A 16316-nucleotide genomic window follows, 5' to 3' on the forward strand; every position below is an offset into this window, starting at 1 on the left:
GGCTCAACTTGCCATTCTTATTATAGGTATTGATAATGAATATAATGTCACTGAAGAAATGGCTTCTTTGGTGCTATTAAAAGACACAACTAAATCTCTTGATTTGTACGAAGCAGTAAAAATGACATTAAAGCAATTTTCTTTAACCATTGTCAATATATCTGGTATATCTACTGATGGCACCCTGGCGATGGTTGGTGAAAGTGAGGGACTTACAAAATTGACAGAAGATGATGCAAGTGCTGCCAGCAACTCACATTTGATGAAGTATCACTGCATTCTACATCAAGAAAATTTATGGACGAATGCTTTAAAAATGGATAATGTCATGCAAATTGTCATCAAAGCAGTGAATTTCGTAAGGGCCAAGGGATTGAATCATCACCAATTCCAGGAGTTCCTTAAAAGTATGGATGCTGATTATGGGGACATCATTTACTTTTCTGAAGTACGGTGGCTAAGTCGGGGTAACATGCTGAAAAGATTTCATGATTTGCAAAACGAAATCAAGTCGTTTATGGAATCAAAAAGAAAATTTGTGCCAGAACTTGAAGATGAAAAATGGCTCACAGATTTAGCATATTTGGTGGATTTGACCACTCATTTATCAGTTAAACATACATCTTCAAGGTGAAAACCAACTTATCACTGCAATGTTTCAAACCATAACAGCGTTTGAAATGAAACTTAAAGTATGGAAAGCTCAAGTTATGGAAAATAATTTTATACATTTTAATACGTTGGCTAAACACAGTCCTGCAAACAGTGAGAAATATGCAGCCTGCTTTTCGACTTGATACAGGAATTTGAGAACAGGTTTCAAGATTTCCGGAAAAATCATGAATATTTTGGTATATTTTCAACTCCATTTTCAGTCGACATAACTGCATTACCTCTGAATTTTCAAATGGAATGCATAGAGTTGCAATCAGACATTCAACTCAAAGAAAAATTTGATCACGTCTCTCTACTGGACTTTTATAAGACCCATCTTCCCAGAGAAAAATATCCCTCGCTTCACAATCACCCCTTATTCATGACATCGCTTTTGGGCAGCACATACATTTGTGAGCAACTATTTTCAAGGATGAAGCACACGAAAAGTAAAATTAAAATTTCTGACAAGCACCTTGAGAACTCATGAGAATTGCAACCACTTTCATCTAACCACTGATGCATTAGTTTCACAAAAACAAGGTCAAATATCCCACTAGTTTTATGTTGCCCTCTTTTTAAAAATTTTGTAATAAAAATATTAAAAAATAAATGAAGTTTTATTACTTATATATATTAACTATATTGTATATTTTATGTGTGGCCCAAGAGAATTCCTCTTCACTCAGTGTGGCCTAGGGAAGCCAAAAGGTTGGACACCCATGATCTAGGTTTTTTAGACAGGTGATTCTTTTAAGCATTAATTACTCCTTGAAAATAAGAACAAGCTACAAAGATGAAACTAAATTATGAATTATTTCTGCTGCCAAACATGGAAGAGGAGGCCAAACCTACCCTCTAGGCAACTACTTTCTTGCATGTAACGTTAAATCTCAGTGTAGAGTTACATGCAAATCTACCTCAGGCAAAGCTTTGCATAAAGGCAGAACTTGACTTTGATGCAGTGGAGATGCAAACAAACAAGAGGCAAGGTACACCAGATGAGTTCATGTCAGTACTGGGGCAGCTGAATTCATTTAATTTTTATTTTCAGAAGTAGAATCAACAGGTAAACTTGAGGAATCTTTGTTTTGGCAAAAGTATAGGCAAACTTGGGGAAAGGTAAAGAGCATCTTGTTGATATAATCCACTGCTGAAAGAAGCCACTGTGTCCACAATTGTTCTTTGCCAAAATACTTTGCCAAAATACTGATTTCTCAATGTTTTCTGTTGTTTTGTTTTAATAAATCAAGTCTCTAGAACTCACAGCAATGAGTAAAAGCATGAAAATGTGAAGGTAGTCTGTCCTGAGGGCTAGGTGGAAGAATAAAGTTATCACTCAGGACTTGGCAAAACATAGAACTGCCTTGGGGGGATTAGCTCTGATCTAAGATTATTTCAGCATAATATGTTGGGAATTTCTCATGGGAAAGCTTTGTAGAAATATATGGGAGAGGTAGTACAAATCTGCATCTGAGTTTTAGGACATCTTTTCACACCCATGAAGCTTTTAAGCAAGAGAACATCTAAGCCAGTGTTTCTCAACCTTGGCAACTTCAAGCTGTGTGGACTTCAACTCCCAGAATTCCTCAGCTCCCATGCTGGCTGAGGAATTCTGGGAGTTGAAGTCCACATAGCTTGAAGTTGCCAAGGTTGAGAAACACTGATCTAAGCTGACTGTGCTTGGTTCCATACCATGTTTTCTGAGGACCAGCACATGAATAGTCCATTCCAATTATTATACATATGAGCTTGGATTTCAGTGATTTTCAAAGCATTCATTTTCGTAATTTACCTGAATATAATGTATTTTGGGAAACATTTCTTGAACTGTAAGCTGCATTGCAAAATTTGGAAAAGTGTAGACTTCAGCATCTAACTGCATTCTAATTTATATACAAGCTTAGAAAGTGAAAATTGGGCATTTGAATGAACTAAAATAATATGAGAACACAAGAATTTACCAAATTGACTATTTGTCTACCTAGACCTGCATTACAGGTTTTCTAAAAGTGACAGCCACTTTCCATTATCTCATGTAGCTTGATCCTCATTTAACAGGAAGTCCTTTACGATTGAACCTAACACTTTTATGCGTAAAACGTATGCTATCACACTGAGCTTCTTCTCTATTAATGATATAGGACTACAATGGTTCTAAGAATTCTGGTCATTCTTCCTTTCTCTCTTTTCCTCTCTCTTGTTTTTTAACAATCTAAATAAAGGTGGCAAAAATAAAAGAAAACAGCATAGCATCACAGGTGCAGCTCAGCTAAATTCCAGACAGAATTCACTGCTAAGAACCATAGCTTAAATATTTTCTGTTTTTCTTCATTTTGCCACTTAGAAGGGAATGCAAATGCTTACCTTTAGCACTTCTTCTGGTACCTTGTGCTGGATGTGTTCTAAGACATACATGTTTGCATGTAGAACAAACATTAAGGAAAAATGCAACTTCAGGAGAACTCAGACTTACATTAACTGTAACTTCAGGAAACCCATCTCTCACACATACAACATTCCTCTGCGATTATTCTAAATAGAGACAGGCAAGATATCCTCACACAGTGCCTTCCAGATGTTTCAGGGCTACAATGTTGGGGGAAGGCTAGGGTATAAAAGTAATCTCAAAAGAGGAGGAAAAACCACTACTGATAAAGCAGTCACTAAAGGGTTAAGATGTGGTGCATGCAGTAACACTGATTGGTACGATCGGCATTTGAGAAGGCAAACAGACAAATGTTGATTTTTGCCAAACGATCTGTCATAATTGGGGATGATAAAATAGAGAATAAATTTGGCCATCTGCATCACTGCACATCTTGGAAGAAAGCTCTACTGTCGCTAAACGGTAAAGTGTTTCCTATAAGCATTTTGCTTTGTTTAGCATGAAACAATCAATCCTAATAATAATAGAGGAGGAAATGACGTCTCTAAAAATTGATTCTAAAATGTTCCCTGTAGGGAAGCCCAAGCTATCAGGTGCTCCAACAGAAAAGAATGGGTGACCCAACATCACATGAGATTGAGGAGAAAGTCACAGTATCACTCCTTCCCTTGTCTCCCCGCGCTTTTCTCTTGCCCCTGTCCCTCAAGCCACCACACACGTCAACTATCCTTAAACTGACCAAAGGAATTCAAGAGCCCCATAATGACTGCGCCAACCTTGGACATACATTTGCAATACAACCTTCATTTTACTTATTCCAAGTTTGTCCATTAATGGATCTTATGGAGAATTGTTCATTATGAAGGGTCCATTTTTAACAGCAGCAGTTAGCAGCAAGAAACTACAGTTTGCAACCTTTCTGGGATGGATAAGTGTAAACACAACAGTGCGTGTTCCACTGGCTACCAGAATGAACAGTAAAAGAGGACAGCTGGAAGCAACACACCTATCCGTCTCCAGCAATAACTGATAAATAAGATGGCATGCCAACAGAAAAAGCCTAGCTGCAGGATGCTGTCCCCAAGCAACAGCAACATCATAACATGGCAGATCCCAAACTTCTATTAACTGGGTCATAGGTTTCTTTGGTCCAAATTAAAATTGAAGCCCCCGCCCCCTTTCATCATTCCACTCACAGAATACCTATTTCTCTAGGCTCTCGCAAAGCAAACGTTTCTTGGGAAAAGAGATCCAAATTAAAATGGCTTTTTGACATTTGATCTTTGCCTTCGCTCAGTCAGTCGGGGTTCACAGATGGAAGTATTCCTTCTAAGCACTGGAGATGTTTCTGAGATTTGTTGTGCCTATCATGGGCATTTGTCATTCTTTTCACAGGCTACATCAGGTGCAGCTTTACTCTTTCCTTTGCTTCACTGCTCACTATTTGCCAGCAGAGGAAGAATGTCAATGCACCAAGGAACCTGTCTGCTCTAACAAGCAGGGAGGGTGTTGGATGCTTCCCAAAATAGTGGCTTAATTCTTCAAGAGTGTCATGCTGTGGTGCACAGCTAGGGAGCCAATGCTGCTAAGCTCTGTGTCTGCACTGCACAAAGCACATCTTGTTATCCAATCTCTGCTTGATGACAGCTACTGGCAAGGTGTCTGTCTTCTACTCTGCAGTGTTCAAGAAATAAAATATCCCTTCTAGGATGGTGGAGCTTCCCTATCAGATCAGTCTCTGGCTAATCAGGTTCTATCTCCACAGAGGCATTGCAGCATTTGAAGGAAAGAAGGCAGATGCTTGGGGTGGCACTTTCAAGGGCAAATACCAGTTTGTCAAAAGGCAGAATGGACAAATATCAAAAATACATTGTGACAGCTCTTGCTTAAAAAAGAAAGAAAATCTAAGCAGCAAAAAGCTCAGAATTCTACAATGAATTTGGTGTTCATTTTTTTGGAAGGGCTCCTGTTCAAAGGCTTCCAGAAATCTCATTCAAGCAACTGACAGAAAACCAGGGTTTGACTGAAACTGTTACCTGAATAAAGCTGCACCATATGAAGTCTTGAAGCTTGACTATTCTACATACCTCTGTAAATGGAACTTGACCGGGCTTGTTATGTTCAAGCAAAGGAATGCAACTATTGCATCTCCAGTATGCTTCTATCTGGCAAGATCATCCTCTTCCAGCAAACTTTGATAGGAATGCACATGGAGTGGTGAGAAAGGAAGGGCATGCCTGTTTAGCCAGCTGTATCACTCAAATCAACTGCTAATCAAGGGACAACAGATGTCACAACTTGCTCATCCTCCAACAGCAAAAATAGCAAACTGCCACATGCAATACCTCACTTGGATCTGTCTGCAAACTTAAAAGCACGGTATGAATTGCAGACTAGCCAGCTTTTTATTCTCAACAAGAAACACTCACCATGTGAGACAACCCCACAGAAAGCAAACAATAATGAAACATTACAATGGTAAGATTTGCATAGGCTCATGTCACAGTTCCAGAGAACAGTTGGCCTGCCTTTTCTCAAAAGGGTGGGGAACAAGAAGAAAGAATAAATTAAGGATGTCAGAAAAGGCAAGACAAGATTGTCAATGTTGCTTTTTAAAAAACAGTAACAGAACAAGGACAAGCCATATTCTGGCACAGTAGGAGAAATCTGCTTGTTGGCTACAGTAGACAGATGTGTGCCCTTCTGCATGGGAACTCTGCTGACTCAGGGAAGGCAAAAGATGGAGTAGTCTATAAAGAGCAGAGGGAGAAGGGAATAGGCAGGGAGGTGGTTTTCTTGTCTGTCTGTCTGTCTGTTTTTTTGCTGATAGTTCAGTAGAAAAGGGAGGAATAAATTGGACTGGGTTGTGGAAGCATATTATTTTGTTTTCAGTGATTCTATTTCAGCAAAATTCTTCTGTCTTTTCTCCCTCTCCCTTCTCTCTAGCATGCATGCTAGATTTCAGACAGTCCTACGTCTGCTGCCAAGAACTACCAAAATGTCAACCATACTTTAATCTAGTCTTCTAAAAAGAAAAGGTCCTTGCCAAGAAAAGAACACATGACAGCAGTGCCTGGGCTTCACCCTAAAACATAATGCTAAGTAAAAGGAGAAAAATAAAAACTCAAAATTGAAAAATGGTTTGGATCATGGCATAATTCTGGAAGTTGCTGAAATCAGTGCTTGACTGATGGGGCAGAGAACTTAAGCTCCGACCTGAGTTTTGCATCCAGGTTGCTTATTGAGAGAAAGCTGATGGGAAAGCTGTGGTGAGAATGGAACTGCATGTGCCACAGCTACTTAACCTGGGATCAAGCTGTTCTGTGACAGAATAAGCCACGTTCTGCACATCCCAAATCTCTTCTCAATACCAACATAACAAGAGATGGATTAGTCTCCTGCACTCTAAAATATTTTAAACCTGGAAGCAAGCGAACATATAAAAAAGGACTAAGGGCGAATTTTATTTTAGAAAGTGGTGTGGGAAAGAAAAAGTAATAACTTTGCACAACATCATCAAGAGTAATCACAAAAAATGTGTTCAAATATTTTTCAAAATGTTTATGGCTTTCATTCTTTTAGATGCCAGCTGTGGAGTAAATCTGCCCACTTACTGTGCTTCCAGACCAACTTTCACCTTTTAGCAGCTTCATTCAGCAATATATGCCTCTGCACTAATAATCTGTTCATCAGAACCAGCATTGGCTGCACTGATTTAGAGCCAAGATACATTTGCAAATCTTTCCAAAAAGAGTTAAGTGTGTGGGCATATCTTCCTTTCACAACTAATGGCAAGCAAGGTGATATGAACTGCACTTTTCTGAATACTGTTACTGCCAAGAGAAGGACCATCAAAATCTTTCAACAGGAAGATTCTCACACTGAAGCTAGTAAGAACTAGCTGTTTCATCAAGCCCAAAACTGAACCCGTGAAGGAAACATTTTCAGGCAGCCAAGCATCCCTCCTCCAAAAATGCAAGAGACCAAAGATGAATTCCACAACCTTCTTCATTGGAAGCCCAATGAAACAAATTTTATTAATAAGCTGGTTTTCTTGCAAGAGCTCCATTTATATAATGCAGGTGGTCTTCGTTTAATGACCACTCACTCAGCAACCATTTGAACTGCTGAACAAGTAATACTTACAACCGGTCCTCAAAGTTCCAGCCCTCGCAGAACCCCTGCAGTTACATGATCGTGATTTGCAACCTTCCCTGCCAGCTTCCCACAAGCAAAGTCAATAGAGAAGCTGGTAGGAAGTCGGAAGTCACAATCACATGAGGTCCTCGCTTAACAACACACATGGTCCTTGTTTAATGATGGCAACTGGGGACTGCCAGAACTACCATCACTAAGCAGTGCAGTCATGTGACATCACACTTTACGGCCGCATCGCATAGCGACAGAAATTCCAGTCCCAATTACCATAGTTAAATGAGGACTTACCTGTATGCTAACAGCAAACAAGCCATGGGTAGCTTAGCATGATCCATGAATGCTGTCATTGAGTGAGACCACTCAAACGTGCTGCTGCACCATGTAGAAAACCCAGAGACCCATCCTCACAATGACCTTTACTCTGAGAAATAGCAAACAGCGCAAGATCAAAGCCCATGTTTCAGGGCTGAGTGGGGACTTAAGCCTGGATCTCCCCAGTCCTAGCTCTCAAAATGAGAGCAGCAAAAGAGTGTATATTTTCTTGAGCTCATGCAGGTGATCTTCCAGGTGGAGTGCAATTCATATAATCAGACTTAGTAAATTTCAATTCTATAAGAAATAAGACAGAGTTTTTCTTAAAGTAATAAATCCTGCACCTTGAAGACATGTGCACTCTTGCTTGTACAACACACCCAAAAGGATATCATAACCGAAACGAATCACATCATTCAGTTTTAGCGTGATGTACTTCTGGTCAGGAATCCGTATGTCATTCACAAAGGTCTATGGAAAAGAAAGACAAAAAATATCATTCAAGCAACATGTGAGGAGGAGGAAGTCAGCATGGAGAAGTTTATTCAGGAAACCCTGTTTAGCTTTACAAAATTTTCTGCCCAGATCTCTGTCTGTCCTCTGCCATCATCTGGTACCTCTTTCCTTCCCTTCAATTCCCCACCACTCGATGCTTGGTTAGCCAGCCCCTTTCTCCTTCCCTGCTGCTGAAAAGAGCTTTAGCAAAGGACACCGATCAACTGCATTTCAAAAAAGAAAACATGCAACACTTTTTTTCTGCCAAACAAAGCATTTGACAGAGCAACTGAGGCAATACCAAAAGGGTATTTTTCCAAATCATAAAAGCTCCTTTGTTGCATTTTCTGGCCTAAAGAGCAAGCCTTCTAAAACTTCAAAGGAACCATCTTCATAAACTTAGCATGTACTTTGTTTTAAAAGTAAATTTTATTAGGTTTCAAGAAAAGAATAAAAACTACAAAGAAAGGGAAAAAAATTAAAAGTGCAGAAACATGAAATTTTTAAAAAATTTTTACAAAAGATGTGGCTTCCAACTTTTAACAGCAAGAATATACAAAATTTCCATAATCAATATCTTACTCTATATTAAACAAAAACATCACATTGTTTCTATATGCCATTCCACTTTATCACATAAAAAAATCACGTACAGTTACTCCTCCCCCTTATATTAAAATAAAGGGGGAAAAATCATATAAACCTCCTAAACATCTTTCTTCCCTCCAAAAGATAAAACATATCCAATTATTCCCTTCCTACCACTATTCTACACATTTCTGTCTACTATAATAAGAATTAAATTAAAAAGCATGTAAGTTGTCTATTATGCTTAATAGTACAACAATTTTAATAATTCCAATCTTAATAAACCCAAAAAACAAAGAAAATTCAAAACAGTAAATAGAAATCTTTAAAGGCAAATAGCATCAATCAATCTTTAAAGCAAACATTCTTCAACCCTTATCCCACTTCAAAATAAACCAGAGCAGTTACATGTCCCCACAAAGTGCACAGAGCTTTCCTCTTGAAAGAATCAAACAGCCCAACTGCCCCCCTCAAAGATTCCAGGTTCTTTTCATGGGATTCCACCAGGAGATCGATTTTACTTATGCCTTGCAGATTGCTCTCTCCCTTAGATTTCTCCAACTCCACTATCCAATCTTCATCCAGCATCTCGATAAAAATCCCAATCTCAGTCTTAAAAAAAAAAACCTATCTCTTTTAAATTCCTCAATTTCATCCACCACATCCCCAACCTGTAATGATTGCCTTATCCCAACGAAGTCAGTCTCACCAGAGTTTAGTGAATAAAACTGATTTATTGAACGGATAGTATGCAAATACGAAGAAAGCTGAGAATAAGCAAAAGCGCGCCAAATACAAACTAAAAACCTTCGCCTCCAAGCTGATCCCGCCCCCCACCCCAACATCGCAACCACCCCCTCCCAGCATTGGCAAGCGTCACTCATCTGCCTGGGAAAATAACCTTGAATACATGTCATAACCCAAACACACATTCCTTCAGGGTAACACAAAGATAACAGCCTGGCAGGGCTGGAATTCCCCACCCCGCAGGTGATAGACACGGGTCAGAAACATGACATGCGAAACGTTATGATGTAGGCAAAGCATTGGAACGATGAACATGACATATCGCCCTCCTTAAAGAAAAGAAATGACCTCATGGAGCAGGCTTAGCGGGATAAGCCGCGTGGAAATGGGCAACTAGAATGGGGGAGTGAACATCATGGGCGGCCACCCACTCAGGATGAGGGAAATGTTTCCAGCGAACCAAGTATTGTAAGACAGAATGACATTGTCAGGAATCCAGGATTTCTCGGACTTCAAAGTGTTGTTGACCATCAATCATGATAGGTGCAGGGGGTGGAGGTTGTGGATGCCAGCGGGCTGATTCGTGGAAAGACTTAAGCAGGCTGCAATGAAAGACAGGGTGTAAGCGCTTAAGATTTGCAGGCAAACCTAATTTAAAAGTAACAGGATTAATTTGAGCAATAATAGGAAAAGGACCAATAAACTTAGGTGCCAACTTTTTTGAAGGTTGTGTAGACTTGATGAACTTGGTGGAAAGATACACCTTATCACCCACTCGGAAAGGTGGCAAGGTGGATCGTTTGGAATCTGCATGCCATTTGTAAGTGGCTTGAGCATCAGCAAGCGCTTGTTGGATTGTTGGCCAGGCAGCTGCCAGACGTGTAGCCCAATCAGCAGGTGAAGACGGGGGGGAGGCTGGCTGAGGCAGTTCTGGGATCGGGACAAAGTCATGGCCAAAAACGGTATGGAATGGCACCTGGCCAGTGCTTTGATGAACAGCATTGTTGTAGGCAACTTCTGCAAATGGTAGGAGGTCGACCCAATCATCTTGCTGATAATTGACAAAAGCACACAGATATTGTTCAAGGGTAGAATTGACCGCCTTCGTATTTCCGTCAGTCTGTGGATGCGACGCAGTTGACAATGCTTGGTTAGTACCCAGTAATTTCATAAATTCCCACCAAAACTTGGATGTGAATTGTGTGCCTCTGTCCGTCACCAAGCGGGCAGGGCATCCGTGAATTTTGTACACGTGTACAATGAAGAGGCGGGCCAGCTGCTGCGCAGATGGGATGGAGGTACATGGGATGAAATGGGCTTGTTTAGAGAAAAAATCTTTCACCACCCAAATGACAGTTTTCCTCTGGCTAGGAGGTAAATCAACAATGAAGTCCATAGAGATCTCCTCCCAAGGGCGGGAAGGATTTGCCACTGGTTGTAACAAGCCCTGGGGCTTTCCCACTTTTCGTTTAGAAGCAGCACATATTGGGCAGGAATTGACGTATTCTTTGATGTCGCGCCGGAGCGTTGGCCACCAGAATTGGCGTCTAACCAGATGAAGGGTCTTACCAAACCCAAAATGCCCAGCCATTCTGTCGTCATGGGATCGTGACAGAATGGTTTTGCGCAACGTCTCAGGTACATAGAGACGATCATGCTTCCATGCAAAATCTTGTTTAAAAGTAACCTCGTTGAGGTTTGCTTGTAACCAAGTGTCAGTTTTCAGCTCGGAAAGAAACCTTTGTTGCAAGTCTGAGGGTACAGGCAAGCGAGGTGAAACTGAAGCATCTGTACGCTGCGCTCGGGTTTGGCTGCGAGTCACAGCTGCCAGGCTCATTTGGGGCTCTGTCCAGAGAGTTCCCACTACATCTGGTACCGTATTGGTATCCTGAGGCTGGCGCGAAAGTGTGTCAGCCAGGAAGTTGGTTTTCCCAGGGATAAATGTCATAACCCAAACACACATTCCTTCAGGGTAACACAAAGGTAACAGCCTGGCAGGGCTGGAATTCCCCACCCCGCAGGTGATAGACACGGGTCAGAAACATGACATGCGAAACGTTACAATGTAGGCAAAGCATTGGAACGATGAACATGACACAACCTGATGGCACATTTCAGATCTCATATTTTCCACAATGTCCTAGATATCTTGCATAAAAGTTTGATAAAAGTCAGAAGAAATCTGTTTAAAATCCCGGTGAAGGTCAGAAAAAATCTGTTTGAAATCCTCTATCTCTCAGGCCGTAGATTACGGCGCCCCCTAGGAGCTTAACCAGAGAAAGTCAAAGATACGGAAGAGTTCCGAAGTGTGTTTACACAAAGTGAGAGTGAAATAGCAGACTGTTCTCAAGGGAAAGTGAAAAGAAAGTTGAAGGTTCAAATCAGCCAATTCAATGTGTAGGAAAATGCTAATATCTTCAAATTTAATACAAAAATAATAACAGGAAGACAACTGTTTACTCTCAATCTTTGGAATTTCCTTTGGAAGGAAAATGAAATCTAAAATAAAAAATTATTTTAAGTTTTGACGTAATCCCCAAAATAATGCTAAGCACCAAGAGAACCAGCTTCTCCTTGCTGTAGAAAGCCTCTCTTAGGGTATATATACTTTTTTAAAAATGGTGATTTAGAAATGGGGTGGCCGGTCTTAGTGACCATTTAAGGCTACAGGGCGGCTTGGAAAGTGGTGAAGTCCCCACCTCCCAGCTGGCTCTTACCAGTCAAACACGAAATGCTGTTTGCGATCTTCTGGCTTCAAGCAGCTGTCTGGAGGACAGATGGGATCATTCCAGGTGTTCTCCTTCATCCGGAGAACATTTCTGGGCTTCAGGAAAACCTGCCTGAGCCGAAAAAAGGTACTGCATTGTCAGCTCCACCCACTGAAACAGTGGGCACAGCCACTCAGTCCACCATTCCCACCGATACCAACTTAGCATGTCCTTTTAAATGCATTTAAAATACATAAGGTCAGTAATCTTTATAACAGTCCTTAAAGGCTGGTTAGGATTATCCATGTACTGAAGACAGGGAAGAGGGCCCTAGAAAGAAACAACCACTTAACTGAATCCATGGCTGAAAAGAAATTTGGACCAAGCATCTTTTCCTTAACCGCTAGATCACAGAAGTACTGAAAGTGCTTAATTTACTCCAAAACAATTGCAAGGGGTACCTATTGCATTGAGATGGTACATCTCAAACCCACAGAGACTTAAGTGTGATACATATGGAGAACTGTCTTCAGCAGAATTGCATTTTACTAAAAGGTTTCACCTGCAAGTCAGGTAACCCAGTGAGACCCCAGTGCATGTGTGTTTTTTGTGGTTGACTCCCTCTCTGTCCACAATTGCTGAAAATTGATAGCATGGTTCCTTACTACTTTTCAGAGGGGAAACACATAAAAATAGGTAGTGGACACCACTTAAAAATATCTTGTTCAGAAAACCTCACAGGCTTTAAAAAAAAAGACCCCTGACAAATCCTTACCCTACTCATGTGACACAGCTATGCCCACCCTGCATCACTTCCCATCTACTGCACCTCTCATCATGCCAATCTTAATTTTAAACTTTATTACTGTCAAAGACAAGCATATAATCCTGACCTCTAAAATATTGCCCATCTCTGTTTTAATAGTTGAAACAGTTCAACAGATTAAAGTAATTATTCCTTCTCTTCATAGTACCATACTATTTCATAAATCTCCTTTATTTTTGCCATCACAGTACTGCACCCAAACTTCTTACATCAGTGATGTAAGATTCATTAAGAAGCACCAGTGCTGCAAAATGTGGCAGACAATCTGGGAGGACTGCAAGCAGGGGCGGGGGGGTGCATTGTATTTGGAAAAACCATCCAGCTGAAGAATTTGCAATCTGTTATACTGTATGTATACTGACTGCCAGCATATATCAGTGGCTTTATCCTCAATAGCTAGAGCTAGAAATACTCTGAAATTTGATAAACCAATTATGCCAGATAACAGCTACTCTTTAGTAAATGGAATTGCTTTGCAAAATGTTTTCAGATGCCAGACTATGGAGTTTCTATAGGCGAGATTCAAACTTTTAAGTAAAATCTGCCCAAGGGTCCAGGAAGACAAAGGCAAGCAGAGAACTTGGGGGGGGGGGGGCTAATATTAACTTCAACATGATTGGAAACAGAGGCAAGCCATGCCAAGAAAAACAGCTGTATTTGGACCAGAATCCACAGAACTGGAAAACATTGAGCACGGTCAATCTTTTACAGATGGGGCTTGGGCAGCAACCAGGCCCAGGAAATTATCTGCAGCCAGACCTTCACAGAGAAGGTGCAGACTTAATTTCGTTTGAGCCTATTTCAAAAGTGTGGGTGGGGAAGAAGAGAAATGTCAAACAAAAGGCTCTCTCCAGAGCACTCTTAACTATTTCGCCATGATTGTGGTCCAGAGACATCGTCTATCAACAAAGACCAAGTGCAGATACAATATTCCCCCTTCTCCCTTCAGTTATAAGATGCAGCCCACCTCATAGGCTCATACAATCTATCCCACTTGCCTTCCTCTGTCCACAGGAAATTTATTTTCCTTCATTCCAGTTTGGGAGCTAGCCATGTGCACTATAACATCTATACCAGCACATCTCACTAACCATGATTATGTCCAACTGGGGGTTCAAATAATTGGCTAGAGCTGGGTCTCAGGCAAATCTCTTTCCTGCTCCTGCCTTTCACTTGGAAGATATAAGAGGGTGGATCTATGCTCTGCTTCTTTGTAGATTTTTCTGTTCTTCCTTTGCAGAAATAGATTAGACTTCAATCAGAAGCTGGAACATTAAAACCAGGATCAAGCTGCCTTTTTCCAGTTAAACTTGGATGGTTTTGCAGGGCAAAAGTTACTCATTCCCTGTCCCCAAGTCAGAGCTGCATGTTCTGTAGCAACAATAGTAGCAGCCCTGGAACTATCAACATCTGGCAGTACTCCTTCTCCCCACACTGCAGACACACTGAAGTATACCCTGTCTTCATGATTGTTCAGCGCAATGGCATAGTATTCTCTTAAAACAAATCAAAGCAAAGGGGGCACAATATGTTTTGGCCACACTTGGGGCTCTCCAGATTATACCGAACCATAACTCCCTCTGACCATGGTGCCTGAAGCTGCTGGCACTTGCAGCTCAGCAACATCAGGGGCCAAAAGTTCCCTCCCTCCCTCCCTCCCTCCCTCTGCACCAGAGCATGATGGGAAACAGAACTGATGGCAGCTACTAAGCCTCTAAGAAGCAGCAGCACCACTGCCAGCAGCTGATTCACCATCTGCTATCAAACACTCCCCTCTGTAAATACTGTAGCTAAAATACCCTCCCCCCAATTTTGTCATAAACGACTAAAATCTCCCTGATCAGGAGATTATATTCATAAGGCTATGAAGACCTGGCTCTGTGCCCAGGCCTGGGGCCTCAAGCGTGTTAATGGTCCTGTTTCTTAGTCATATTAACATCCATACATCGCTTACTTGGTAGCCATGTATATTTATTTTGTATTTTAATTGTTTAAATTGTAATTGTTTTAACTGTTTTATGGTTTTATTGTTGTAAGCCGCCCAGAGTCATTTGCTGAGATGGGAGGCTATAGAAATCAGATAGATAGATAGATAGATAGATAGATAGATAGATAGATAGATAGATAGATAGATAGACAGACAGACAGACAGACAGACAGACAGACAGACAGACAGACAGACAGACAGACAGACAGACAGACAGACAGACAGACAGATAGATAGATAGATAAAATTATATTCAACATGGATGGATATTATCTATCATGCAAAATAATCACAACTAGTACCAATAGAAGAGAATATCTGTATCTCAGGGTTGAACTGTGGAGTCCTTGGTGCTCTCTCAGCTTAGTTGTTTGCTTGCAGACATTTCGTTGCATGACTAGGCAACATCTTCAGTGCTTCAACTTCATCTTTCCTCAAATTGCTTGGATTTACTTGGGACAACCAGAGCAACACAATGGGCTCTATGAGGAGTTATCCTGAAGAGTGGCCAGAACCAAGAACTGCCCTGCTAATCAGTACATGGAAACATGGCCACATTATACTATTACTGAATGATCTACATGGATCGCCAATTGTTTAATGGGCTCAGTTCAAAATGTTAGTCAAAGCTTTAATTAGATAGGGTTTCTAAGAGAGATATCCAAGGTCTACAAGAGAGGCTGTTCTAAGAAAGTCCCATTTGCAGAAGCAGACACAGGAAATCATCTTTCCCTGCACACATTGCTTCCAAACTATTGTGATTCTGGACTTATAACTGGTCCAAATTCATTTAGCTTCTTCTTTTGGGGGGTGGGTGCTGGTGGTGGTGGAGCTGTTTGTTATTATTATTCATTCAACGTGTATAACACATTTCATCCCAGAGCTCATGGCTTCATTTAGCACTCTCCCCTCAATTTTTTTCCCCATAACAACCACTCTGTGAGATAGGCTGGTCTTAAGAGAGTGTGATTAGTCCAAAGCTACACAATGAGTCCTAATGGTTCAAGATATACCCAAATCTCAGTTTCTCTGTTCCCAGTCCAACATTTTAACCACTATATCACACTGGCTTTTTAGTATTTTAGTATTTTTTCAGGGCTTCAGTAAAAAAAATTATTCAACATTTTAAATTCTTGGTTACATGTAGACATTTGTTTTAATAAAAGTGTACAAAATAATCAAGTTGTCAAAATTCTGATACACCTGACACTTCTTTATCTTGGACCATATCCTTTTCATCTTTTATGTACGATGCACCAAACTAAGTGCCTCATGCAGTTAATCAACTTGTTCCAGTGGGAGCAAGACTCCCCCCAAGTAGCCTGAACTTACTTTATTTTATTATTTAAGAGATTTATATGGCTGCCCAACCCACTCATGGTGACTCCAGGCGGCTTACAAAGTTCTCAAATACATGTCCATAATTATAACAAATTCCAGCATGTTGCATTC

General features: G+C 40.7%; 1 protein-coding gene across 2 annotated transcripts in view; it reads right to left on the reverse strand.

The window, feature by feature from the left end:
- The window catches only part of CEP170B (centrosomal protein 170B), an 87075-nt gene that overhangs the window by 56384 nt on the left and 14375 nt on the right, over positions 1-16316 (reverse strand). Inside the window, exons 4-5 of one of the 2 annotated variants that reach the window (XM_063290405.1) lie at positions 7906-7984; positions 3022-3080 (exon numbers count right to left, since the gene is read on the reverse strand). In XM_063290405.1, coding sequence (XP_063146475.1) covers positions 3022-3080; positions 7906-7984 — 138 coding nt within the window. Of the gene's footprint in view, positions 1-3021; positions 3081-7905; positions 7985-16316 lie in introns of those variants that run through there. The other variant, XM_063290404.1, reaches the window with a different exon arrangement.

This window comes from Candoia aspera, chromosome 1, assembly GCF_035149785.1.
Source record: "Candoia aspera isolate rCanAsp1 chromosome 1, rCanAsp1.hap2, whole genome shotgun sequence".
NCBI lineage: Eukaryota > Metazoa > Chordata > Lepidosauria > Squamata > Boidae > Candoia > Candoia aspera.